General features: G+C 40.7%; 1 protein-coding gene across 8 annotated transcripts in view; it reads left to right on the top strand.

The window, feature by feature from the left end:
• Positions 1 to 13,229, top strand: part of ELMO1 (engulfment and cell motility 1) — a 576,489-nt gene that overhangs the window by 274,017 nt on the left and 289,243 nt on the right. For all 8 annotated transcript variants that reach the window (XM_060107546.1, XM_060107545.1, XM_060107541.1 and 5 more), the window contains one exon: positions 2,935 to 3,039. In XM_060107546.1, coding sequence (XP_059963529.1) covers positions 2,935 to 3,039 — 105 coding nt within the window. The remainder of the gene's footprint in view (positions 1 to 2,934; positions 3,040 to 13,229) is intronic.

Genomic DNA, 13,229 nt, shown 5'->3' with positions numbered 1-13,229 from the left:
TCAGATAAACTAATTTTTCTCATTTGATTTCCTTTTTGTGTATTTATTTTTGGAATAGATTCATAGACCAACACTAGAAATAGCTCTGAAATAAATGTCATATTTTTCTCTCTTATATTTGGCACACTCTCCTTTGTTGGCTGGACCATGCTGTGTAGCAGCTGATATTGATTAGCCTACGTTTTTCTCAAATCAATTTTTCTGAGGCTATATAAAGTCTAAATGCTGGCAGTACTAAAACAGATGCATTCAATTTATAAACTGGTGGTAAGGAAAAAGGTATGGACAGAAGCATGCTGAAACATATTGTCCAAGCAAGACATTGCCTGCTCTGCCAAATTCAAGTTGCCAGGTCCTGGGCAAGCTTCTTATCTCATCTGAGCTGCAGTTTCCTCGCCAATAAAATTGATGCAGCTGCTGTGGAAAACAGTATGGTGGTTCCTTCAAAAACTAAAAATAGAACTACTGTATGATCCAGCAGTTCCATTCCTGGGTATATATTCGAAGAAAACAAAAACAGTAATCAAAAAGATACATGCACCCCAGCGTTCATAGCAGCATAGCATAGCCAAGATATGGAAATGACCAAAGTGCCGTCAACAGATAAATGGATGAAGAAGATGTGGTGTGTAATCTCACACACACACAGTGGAATACTACTCAGCCATTAAAAAGAATAAAATCTTGCCATTTTCAACAACATGGATGGACCTGGAAGGTATTATGCTCAGTGAAATAAGTCAGACGGAGAAAGACAAATACTGTATGCTATCACTTATGTGTGTAATCTGAAAAATAAAACAAATGAATGAATATAACAAAACAGATGCAGACTCACAGATATATAGAGAACACACTGGTAGTTACCAGTGGGGAGAGGGAAGCAGGGAGGGGCAGCATAGGGGTGCAAACTACTATGTATAAAATAAATGAGCTACAAGGACATATTGTACAGCACAGGCAATATAGCCAATATTTTATAAAAACTTTAAATGGAATATAAGCTATAAAAATATTGAATCACTATGTTGTATACCTGAAATTAATATAATATTGTAAATCAACTATATACTTCAATAAAAATTACAGCCAAGAGAAAAATATGAGATAAAAATATCTCCCATAGTTCCACTACCTAGAGATAACCACTTAACATTTTGGAATACTGTACTCCAGAATTAAAAAAATAAAACAGGGTCATATTATTAAAAAACAAATAATAAATAATAAAATAAAATGGGGCTAACAATAGTGCCCGCCACCTATCAGATGAGGTAACACATGTGAAACCCAAACTAGTGCTAACCCCAAGAAAGTACTCAGCAAATTCTAATATTTTTATGTTCCTTGTGTTCATGGAAATCGAACGTATCAAAGTCAAAATAATAAATGTATGCATAATGAGGGAAGTTCCACTATTCTTTTCTTAAGAACTGAAAATATCATAAAATCTTTCATTGCAATTTACTTCTGAGACTAAATCTCTGATCGTTTATTTCCAGCATTTTGATTATCCCCTCACTATTGAATACAGACCTGAGCCTCTTACACCAATGAGTATCAGATTAAAGCTGAAACCCACTTCATTTGATGTGCCCAGTGATTTTCATTTTTGTTACAATTATATTTGTTTTATGAAATATACCTTTCTTATCATAAGTAGTATACTTTTGTATTTTAAAAATTTTCCAACATCTTAACAAACAAATCAGGATAAAATGCTAAAATAAAATATTGAAGTCACTACACTGACCCAACTTGCTATACAGATATGGACAGGAGTGCTCTGGAAATTGTGGAACTGTGGCCAGTAGGCAGCAGCACTGTCCTATAATTTTAGATGTTGTTTATTAGCTCATAAAAAAATTTCAAATCAGCATGGAAAAGACAGGTTCTGTGTACTCTTGAATAATGTAGAAAAGTGTGGGTTGTTTGAACCTTGAACAAGCGAACAAAATGTCCTTCCTGTACTTAAATTAGAAAAAATTACAGTTGACTAAAATTTCCCTGGCAAATCAGAGAGCCAAGCTGTTTATTAAGAAATATTCAGGAAGAAAACAAAAATATGTCCTTTCATAAAAATTACCTAGATTATGAGGTAAGAGCAGTTTTCTTTAATATCTCTTTAACTTTTCCATTTCTTGAACATAAGAATGACTTCCCTTAAATCATTAGCCATTTAGATCTGAATTTTCAGGACAGATCTTGGTCATCATTTTAGACAATTAGCGGTGGAGAGTGATTTACTGCCCTGAATAGGGGTCTCGTGGTGTTTACTGAGTGATCTCCAGCATATGGAGAATTTGTTGGGCATATTTATAACTATTGTTTGTCTTTGTGGTTCTTGGCACAGTGTGGGTGACCACAAGGCCAGAACACTCCCTCCAAGTAGGCAGATGTTAGGACCCTGTGGACCTCTGTGAATTTTATAGAGTGCCTGTGCTCAGAGACCTACAGACTGTGTAAGTCTGGAAAGTTCACAAACACCATGGACAGGTGTGTCCATACCTAACCCTCACACACGAGGATGAGGAAGTTAAGGTGAAAAAAGGTAAATGGCAGAGATGTGGCTTCATCCCAGGTTTTTCTCCCCAAATGCTGTTGGTTCCGCTAGAGCACAGCCAATAATGTAAAAATACAGTTTTTACATTATTTTCTTTTCCTGCAGTGTCACATGTCTAAGAATAATCCCATATTTCGATCTTCAGCTGAGTTTCCCAACCCTGGGTCTAGAAGCTGGTTTTGCTCCACTTGTAGAAGGAAGCCCTCATTGCCACCCTGATCAGTTCACATGGAGATAGCAAATGTCATCCTACTTGATTATTCGGAGCTTGCCTTGTGGTACTTTGGTCTTCTGGAGGGAAATCAGACCTCTGACGGTTGGTGAAATCTGCTGAAGAATTAACCTGATCAAACATTTTGTTTTAATGACAGAATCATGTCAACCCTGCCATGGACTTTACCCAGACACCTCCTGGGATGTTAGCTCTGGACAATATGCTCTACTTTGCCAAGCACCACCAGGATGCCTACATTCGGGTAAGCACGCAGCCCCTTTCAGCTATTGTAGGTTTCCTACTGAATTCGAATTTCACACTTATGGATATGGAGGGATTACTTTTAGATGAGTGGCCCCAGAGATTGGCTTTTGTCACTTAGTAAAGTAAAAATGAAAATTAAATGAAGTTAAAGAGCACCAAAATAGGGATTTTTAACTTTTAATTTTTTCACATGACATTTAAAAATATATTAGATATTGGAAAAATATTTTATATAGTTCATTTGATTATGACAAAAACTCTTAGCCTTAAATAACAAAGAAGAGAAACAAACTATCTACCAAAAACCTGCATGATCCCAACGTTAGTGAAAAACACTTAGACTTATTTGGCTTCTTGAAAAGAGGCCCAGGATTCTGTCTAGCACTGCTTTGTTCAATCTAATGCTGGAGATACAATCAGATAAACAGAAAGAGAAGTGTGGGAGGGACGGGGAGGGATGAGAAATGCCTTCTCTCATTTCATAACAGATTAGTGAAACTCCAGCTACTAAGGCAATGCCTTTGTGGGTGGGACTGAGGAAAATAGAAGGTGCCACCTGCCTATGCAGAGCAGGGACGGGAAGGACAAAGTGTGAATGAATTGGAGCATAGGGACAGTGACAGAGAAGGCCTGCGAGTCAAGGCTGCTCCACTGGAGGCCCTGGATTTGTGCTGACCCCTGTCCCCTGTCCCCAGGGAGAGGAGCCCAGATTCAGTTGGGCGAGGGATACAGATCCACGATTGAGATGAAGGAGGATATTAATAAATGGGACAAGGGCATTGGCAAGTGGTTAAAATGATGACTAGATATATAAGCTTAGAAAATATTCGACGAATGGATATCCTAATGCAGGAAGAGTAAAGCTGAAATCAGAGTAAGGTATGAGCCTGTGCCTCTGATATTCTCCGTTGGCTCCCTCTTGGCACTGGCTTTCTGGAGACCAGGGTTCAAGACCTGGCACTGTCGTTACCTGGTAATGCAAATGGGGCCATTCCTTTTGACTGGGCTATAGTTTCTTCTCCAAACTAAGGAGCATTAGTCCCTCAAGGAGCATTTGGAAATGTGTGGGCATGTTTTTTCAGTAGTCACCATGCCCATTGGGGTGCTACTGGCCACAGCCCTCTAAAACATGGGACAGCCTGCACCATGAAAAATTGTCCTACTCAGTAATGACCCCTTTGAAAAAAAAGTCATGCCAGGTCTGAATTCCCTGTAAGCACTATATTTTAACTTTATCTGTTTTTCTATATATGCAATTTGACAAGCTTTGACGTATATTGAAACATTATTTGTACTTTAATTATATGAAGGATTTTATGCATTTCTCTGAATGGTGTTATGTGCTTCTCAGGTATTTGATTAGAAATGCAATTTTCCATAAGAAAATTGTTTTTTCATAAAAGTTTAATTTGGTTTATATGTATATATATTTATTGCACAGATTTTTTTTCTAGGAATGTAATCTGCTCTCACAGTAAGTAAATTAATATTTTTGAGATACCTTGTGGTATAGCCTCAGAGAGTTGAGTGTGAAAATAAGAAGCCTAGCAGAAATTGAATTTAGCATTACCTGATTAATGTTTGTGGATGAATGTTTCTAAAGTTAGAGAGTATTGATTCTGAATGTATTGTTAATTGCATAAGAAGCATATGTCTCAAGAAGAGTAATTTAATATTTTAAGCCCATTTTCTTCACTGTGTTCTCTAAACTGTCGTAAGTGAAATTAATACCATGGCAACCTGATAGAACTTTATATCTGATGGGAACTTAAAAGAAAATCCTATTTGAAAAGAAAGGTGTGGACTTTTTTGTCCACATGCACTTTCTTTCTGGTTAGACTGAGAAAGGAATGTTTTCTCGAAAGTGTTCCTTTCCTAGTATGTTCTGTGTCCCATCTGACTTTGGGACCATTAAATGCTGCATGGAAAGCTAAAGCTATTTACATGAATGAATGGGGTTAGGGGATCATATATAAAGCTGAGGCATTCTGCAAGGAAGCTTTGTGGTGACTATGAAAACAGATGTCCCAGTGGTAGTGAGATAGTGATGGAGACAGTGAAAATGGTCACCCCAGACTGCTAATTAAATTTTGATCTATGAGCTGAGTGATCTTTTCTGAAGCATAAAGATGGGCTCTTGGTTTTTTAATAAGCTTACATTTTGATAAAATTTCCTTTTTTTGATGAGGTAAATTTCCTGTCTGAATGCAGTTATTCATTTATTATTTATATCTTTCATTCAATAAACACGTATTCTGTACCTAAATCTATAGTCTCACTTTTCACTTTGCCAGTCAGATTTATGGTTGAGATTTTCAAAAGGAATTGTAACACACACACGCACACGTGCACACACACACACATATTCCTTCTTTGCCCTTGACACGCCCACGCCCTCCAGCTATCCTGTTCCCTCAATGTATATTTTTCCAAGTTGTCTTCTTACCCCGTGTTCTAACTCACCTGCCGCTCACTTTTCAACACTTTGCACCCATCACTTTCTAGAAGCTGTTCTCCTGCTACATGGGGAGCTCTCTCCTCTTCCTTCATCTTCTTTGTCCTCCCATGGACATTGGACACTGTTTCCATTGGCAGGTTCTCCCTTTTTGCCTGCAGCCCTTGCTGTCTGTCTTGGTTCTCTCCTTGGCTGCATCTCTTAGTCTCTCTGATGGGTTTCTCTCCCTCTGCCTGCCCATCAAATGCACATAATCCTCACGACTCTGTCTGTGGATCTTTTTTCTTTTTCAGGCACTCAAGCTGCATGTGTTTACTGAGTAACTATCAAATGGCCTGCAGTGAGGGAGGGGATAGAGATTCCCCAAGGAACAAGTCACTCATGAGTCCTGTCATTGAGGATTTTACTGTCTAGCAATGGAAGGAGGGGTAGTTGGAGGAAGAGTTAAATGCCAGCACTTTCCAAGCCACTTAGAATGGATTTTGTTTGGCAGGAGTGATATTGGGGGCACAGAGGAGAGTCATAAACACAGATGTGGGAGTCAGGTCAGTAAAACTTCCTTCAAGAAGTGGCATCTAGGGCCTCCCTGGTGGCGCAGTGGTTGAGAGTCCGCCTGCCGATGCAGGGGATAAGGGTTCGTGCCCCGGTCTGGGAGGATCCCATATGCCACGGAGCGGCTGGGCCCGTGAGCCATGGCCGCTGGGCCTGCGCGTCTGGAGCCTGTGCTCCGCAATGGGAGAGGCCACAACAGTGAGAGGCCCGCGTACCGAAAAAAAAAAAAAAGAAGTGGCATCTAGGGCTTCCCTGGTGGCGCAGCGGTTGAGAGTCCACCTGCCGATGCAGGGGACATGGGTTCGTGCCCCGGTCCGGGAGGATCCCACATGCCGCAGAGCAGCTGGGCCTGTGAGCCATGGCCGCTGAGCCTGCGCGTCCGGAGCCTGTGCTCCACAACAGGAGAGGCCACAACAGTGAGATGCCCGTGTACCGGAAAAAAAAAAAAAAGAAAGAAAATGAAGTGACATCTACACTAAGGCCTGTTGGATAGTACTAGTTATCATGTGAGGGGAAGGGGGATGTGAGAGAGTACTCCAAGCAGAGGGAAACATGTGAACAGAGGCATAAAGGTGTGTGCTTTGTTCAAGGAACCACAAATAGTACAGCGTGGTTAAGACAGGGAGTGGCAAATACGATCATGGCTTGGGAGGCAAATGTGGGCTAGTTCATTAGGGACCCTCCACACTGTATTAAGGTGCTCGCTTGTGCCTTAACCCAAAGGCAGTGAAGAATTTCTGAACTATTTTAAGTAAAGAGGATGAGAGTTAATTTTAGAAAAATCACTCTCCTGCCAGAAAACAAATGTGAGAAATCAAGACTAGCAGCAAAAATAAAATTGGGGAAATTATAGAGAAATGATGGTAACCTGATAAGGGTAGTGGCTGTGACATTGGGGAGAAGCAGTTTGAATGAATTATTTTGGAGCTAAGGTAAACTAGACTCTCTCCAAGGAAAAGGGAGATACTGGCTTGAGTGGATGGATGGTGGTGTCATTGATGAACTAGATCTGCGGGTCTGAGGGGTTGGTCATTTGGAGACATCCAGATACTATATGCATATGGGACAACTGTCCAGGTGGATGTTTCTAGTAGGCAGTGAGATATGGGCAGTGGTGGTCAATAAGAACAGCAGGGTCTAGTTCTTAGGTAACAGAATATAGACCAGCAAGCAAAGGAAGAGAGTGTAATTTTTGTTGTTGTTTTGTTTTGTTTTATCTTGTTTTCTTTTTTTCCCCCTTGGGTTTTTTAAATTTTTCTTCTGAATTTTTAGATGTGACCTATCCTTGGCACATCTATCAAGTCATAAAACCGTTTTGCCTGATACTTATTTGCAGTTTTCTACACTATATTGAGCAGATAAACATTTCACTGTTTTATAAATTATCATACTGTTTAACCATATCACGATCACTTAGGACTTGCTTCCTTCCCCAGGGACCTAATTTTAAACAGTGGCACTACCTCTTAGAGAAATATTCTGATGTTGAGTCAATATGGAAAAGAACAAACTTAACCCTTTTTGTATATTTTATTTAGTGTGGTGCTATGTTATAAGTAATTTTTTTTTTTTTTTTTTTGGCTATACCACGCGGCTTATGGGATCTCAGTTCCCCAACCAGGGATTGAACCCAGACCACGGCAGTGAAAGCCCGGCATCCTAACCACTAGGGACCAGAGAACTCCCAATGTTTCCTTAATGAGGTTGCCACCGAACTAATTACACAATTTATAAGATCTCAAGCCTTCTAGTAACAAAATTAAAAGTAAATTCTAGAAACGGCTTGTTCTTTATGTGCCCTGAAGTTCTTTGCCTCAACATCCCTCAAAATTTACAGTCAACATCTCATCCAGTTGGAATATATTTGCACACTGGGTGACTGTGATAGAAGAGAATGAATTTCCTGAGAAGGGAAAATAGAAATGCCTTCAAAAGCAAGATTTATTTCAATGGTTTCATGCAGTTGTGAGCCAGGGCACATGTGTTTTTAGTATCATACCAAATCAGAACAGAAATATTTATAATATGTCAAGTAAATGAGATTATGGGAAAAGATGGCTATTTGTACCTAAGAGTTGTTTTCTCAAGGTTCTTTTATGGTAGCCATTTTTAAACAGATGAAAAAATGTCAGTATGTTTACACTATTTTAAAACCTTTCTTCCTCCTCATGATGCATACATAGTAAACAATATTTTTTACAGATAGTTGGGAGAACTAATGGTTTAGACCCTACCTCACTGCTGGGACATGAGAGGCCTTGTTCTTGAGGAGGTACTGACAAGAAGACGCTATGAGATGACCCAGCATGAGAAAAGCTGCCATACTTTAAGTCTTTACTGTATTTTGAATATTTCACATACATTATTTGTAATCTTCTCTTCAGTGCTCCCAGAGGTGGGAAGATAAGGTAGCTTTGGTACCCCCCTCCTTCCAGTATGTAGATCTCTCTGTCCATTGAGGCCCACCTCAGGTTCAAAGTTACTCTAGGGAAACTCTTCAACTTTTCCTATGTCAGAGAGCATAAACATAGTTATAATAGCAAACATAGAGCTTGCTGTGAGATAACAAGTATGCTAAACACTTGCATTAATATCTCACAACACCACTGTGAGGTTGACACTGTTATTATTTCCATTTTGTCGATGAGGAAACTGACACACAGCAGGGATTACCCACAGCGAAGGAAGTGCTAGAGCTAAATTTAAGACAAAAGTCTGCTTCCAGTGTCCACACTCTGCATTTTAGGGGTTCATAGATTCATATAGGGGTTGCAGCCACAGTTCAAGTAAGTTCTAAGGATGTATTTTGCTCAACTGGCACAGTACTTTTATTTTTATTTTTTTTTCGGTACGCGGGCCTCTCACTGTTATGGCCTCTCCCGTTGTGGAGCGCAGGCTCCGGATGCGCAGGCTCAGTGGCCATGGCTCACAGGCGCAGCCGCTCCGTGGCATGTAGGATCTTCCCGGACCGGGGCACGAACCCGTGTCCCCTGCATCGGCAGGTGGACTCTCAACCATTGCACCACCAGGGAAGCCCTGGCATGGTATTTTTAAAGGGAAGAGAATTTGAATGACCTGAACTCCCTTTCCAAATAACCGTGAACCCCGGGACTCCCTATTATATTCTGTCTGGCTGCTTTATGAATTCTAGTTATCTGCCTGGTACTTGAGGGGCTTGACTTAGTGGCCATGATATTGATGACCTTTGTGAAGTTCTGAATGCATTGTCAGCACACAGTAGGTGCTTAACTTCTTTTACTTGCCTTTTCCTTTTCCACATAAAGTTGTACTTGATTACTGTCCCTTCTCCTGGGGGTTTCATATTTCTGCACTTAATGTTTGTTGTCTTTCCATCCTTGTTGTCAACTCCCAGAGAGCAGGTGCTTCATCTTGTGTTGGGTATTTGTTCCCTTGCTGAGACTAAAGGACTTTAATTTCAACCTCCCAAGTGTAGAGGAAAAGATTAGGCATGCTTCTCAAATTCTCTGGTTGTAAATATTAAAGAAAAAAGTCATCAGATATTATTACAAATACACAGGCCTAGTGTTCTCGGGGCTCTCAGCACAGTCAGCCCTCTGCGCTGTGTGTCAGACCATGCAATGGAGTTCCTGCTGCCCTTTAAGGGGGACAGAAACCAAGTATCCCTCATGTACTAAGGGGGGTGCTGATGGAGGCAATGCTGAGCCTTTAAAATAAATTAAGGAACTTTTAACATTTCAAGGGGGAAATTGGCAGTTTCCCAAGCGACATAATTACAAGACCGTGTGTAATGTGTAATTAAACTTAACTATGAAGCAAATGATTGGAATAAAGCTTGGTGGCACATCATTTTTTTTTTTGTTCCCATAGTGCTGACAGATCCTTCCCTCCCCTTGTCCCTGAAATGGCTTCAGCAGCAATTGCTCCTAATTTTTTTTAAATGAAATTATATGTTGCCAGTTAAACACACAGTTTCATGTAAAGGAAACTTTTTTTTTGTTTGTTTGAGTGACATTTTCCTTCTAGGTGATCTGGAGCATAGCATCCATAGAATAACAAGGACCTCAAGGCAAAGCCTTGCTGGGACTTTAAAATGAATCTTTGTCTAATAATTCATTTAAATAGTTTATTCTTTACTTTTAATTTTTTTTTTCTTTCTTTGACCAAGGTCCACAGCCTGGAGGCTTGTTTTTATGTAGTTTTCTTTCATGCTTTAAAAATAGTGACATTAATTTTGTTGATTGAGAATAACCAAGCTGTTATTGCCAAACAATCAGGACCCCTTGAGAGTGTGAATATATGTGATTAGATTTTTACTAATTGCGCTGGCAAGCAGAATTTCTGACTTCGAAAACCAGTGATTTGAATGGAATGCTTCAGGCCTCAGGATGAGATCATTTTTCAGCATGGGCTTGGTTTTATCTCAGAAGGCCCATCATCAGAGGGAGGGAAGGCAGTTTCCACATCCATTAATGACGGCTGGATATAACAGTGCTTGTACTCTGAGTTCTCACCAGCTGAGTTCGTTTGGTACTGGCTTCAGTACCTGAAGTCTGAAGCAGGTCTAAAACATGGTAGTTACTTGTTTCATTCTCCTTTTCTACTAGCCCAAGCTGGGTATTAGGTTTAGAATTTTTTACTTAGCTATCTGAGGGTTTTTTGTTTGTTTTTGTTTCTGTTTTTTTAAACTTTAAAACACAGTGAGACTTTAAAACACATTGATGGATTGCTTGAGAAAAAATGTAACCAACCAATAGAATGAACTATATGCAGTTGACACAGTGCAAACCTAGGCCCAGTGTGAATTTCAAGGTTAGAAACTACAGACAGCCTTACGTGTGGTTGACACTGTCCCTCATTAGGGCACCAGCAAAACCCTTAGTCAACAGTGGCTATCCTGGGGTCTCTATCTTAGACCCAGTAATAGCTTCCCATTGTTTCTCCAAACTGATTCTTTCTCAGTCCACATTGTCCATTTTTTTGGTCTCACTAAATTAGTTAAATAAATATTTATTGAGTACCTTCTCTGTGACAAGCTGCCTCCTTTCTGCTGTCATTGACCAAGCTTCCCCCTTTAATTGTGCATTTTCTACCTTCATTGTGGAGGGCTCAGTAGCTGCTGTGCTGCGGGTTTGCTGTGGCTTCTCCCCTTTCTGCTGTAACTGCTGTGCCATGTTGTAGAGCAGAAGTTCCAAGAGCTGCCCTTCACATCTGCCTGTCCCTTTAAGAGGGGAAAGATTTCTGGGAATCCCCTCTCTTCTGTGTGTCTTGAACTGGAAGGTGTTATAGACCTCACTGGCTTTTTTTTTTTTTTTTTTTTTGCTGTACGTGGGCTTCTCACTGTTGTGGCCTCTCCCATTGCGGAGCACAGGCTCCGGCTGCACAGGCTCAGCGGCCATGGCTCACGGGCCCAGCCGCTCCGCGGCATGTGGGATCTTCCCAGACCGGGGCACGAACCCGTGTCCCCTGCATCGGCAGGCGGACTCTCAACTACTGCGCCACCAGGGAAGCCCCTCACTGGCTTTTTAATTCTTTCTAAATAATGGACAACATTTTTTAGAGTAGTTTTAGGTTTACAGAAAAGTTCAGCAGAAAGTACAGAGGGTTCCCACATATCCCCTTTTGTCCCTCTCCCACACACAGTTTCCCACATTATTAACATCTTGCATTAATGTGGTACTTTGTTTGATGTAATGAAACCAATAACCTACAGTCTTGCTATAATTGCCTGTTAGTTACAGGAGGTTTTTTTGTTGTTGTTCCTTTGAAATTTTCTAGATAAACAATCATGTCATCTGTGCACCAGTAATTTTATTTCTTCCTTCCCAATCTCTATACTTTTTATATCCTTTTCTTATCTTATTGCATTAGCTAGGACTTCCAATAAGAAGTTGAATAGGAGTAGTAAGAAGGAATACCCAGATATTAGGGGGAAAGAGTCAAGTTTTTCACCATTAAGTATGATGTTAGCTGTAGAGTTTTTATAGGTGTTCTTTATCAAGTTGATGAACCTCAGTATTAGTTTGCTAGGACTGCCATAACAAAGCAGTATACGCTGGGTGGCTCAGAGAATAGAAATATATCCTTTAACAATTCTAGAGGCTAGAAGTTTGAGATCAAGGTGCCTGCAGGGTTGGCTCCTCCTGAGGCCTCTCTCCTTGGTTTGCAGACAGCTGCCTACTTGCTGTGTTCTCACGTGGTCATCTTGCTATGCACTCACATCCCTGGTGTCTCTTTCTCTTCTTATAGGGGAATCAGTCATATTGAATTAGGGCTTCATGCTGATGGCCTCATTTTAAATTACTTGCCTCTTTAAAAGCTCTGTCTCCCAATACAGTCACATTGTGGGAGACTGAGGGTTAGACCTTCAGCATACAGATTTTGGGGGGACACAGATCAGTTCATAGCATTCTATCTACCTTGAACATCCCAGGTGATTCCAACCTCTGGGCCTGGTACAGGCATACCTCATTTTATTGCTCTTCACAGATATTGTGTTTTATTACCAGTTGAAGGTTTGTGGCAACCCTGTATTGAGCAAGTCTATTGAGCAGCACCTGTTCGCTCTGTGTTTCTTTGTCACATTTTGGTAATTCTTGCAATATTTCAAACTTTTAAATTATTATTACATTTGTCATGATCATCTGTGATCAGTGATCTTTTAAAAATTTATTTATTTATTTATTTATTTATTTTTGGCTGTGTTGGGTCTTCGTTTCTGTGAGAGGGCTTTCTCCAGTTGTGACGAGCGGGGGCCACTCTTCATCGCGGTGCGCGAGTCTCTCACTATCGTGGCCTCTCTTGTTGCGGAGTGCAGGCTCCAGATGCACAGGCTCAGTAATTGTGGCTCACGGGCCCAGTTGCTCCATGGCATGCGGGATCCTCCCAGACCAGGGCTCGAACCCATGTCCCCTGCGTTGGCAGGCAGATTCTCAACCACTGCGCCACCAGGGAAGCCCTGATCAGTGATCTTTGATGTTTCTATTATAATTGTTTGGGGGCACCACAAACTGCACCGGTATAAGATGGTGAACTTGATAAACACATGTGTTCTGACTGCTCCGCTGACTGACCATTCCCCCATCTCTTTTCCTCTCCTTGGGCCTCCCTATTCCCTGAGACACAACAATATTGAAATTAGGCCAGTTAAATAACCCTACAATGCCTTCTAAGTGTTTAAGTGAAAGGAAGAGTCTCATGTC

This window comes from Mesoplodon densirostris, chromosome 9, assembly GCF_025265405.1.
Source record: "Mesoplodon densirostris isolate mMesDen1 chromosome 9, mMesDen1 primary haplotype, whole genome shotgun sequence".
Classification (NCBI taxonomy): domain Eukaryota; kingdom Metazoa; phylum Chordata; class Mammalia; order Artiodactyla; family Ziphiidae; genus Mesoplodon; species Mesoplodon densirostris.
The sequence above is the reverse complement of the archived record's forward strand: the minus strand, read 5'-3'. Positions and strand labels throughout refer to the sequence as shown.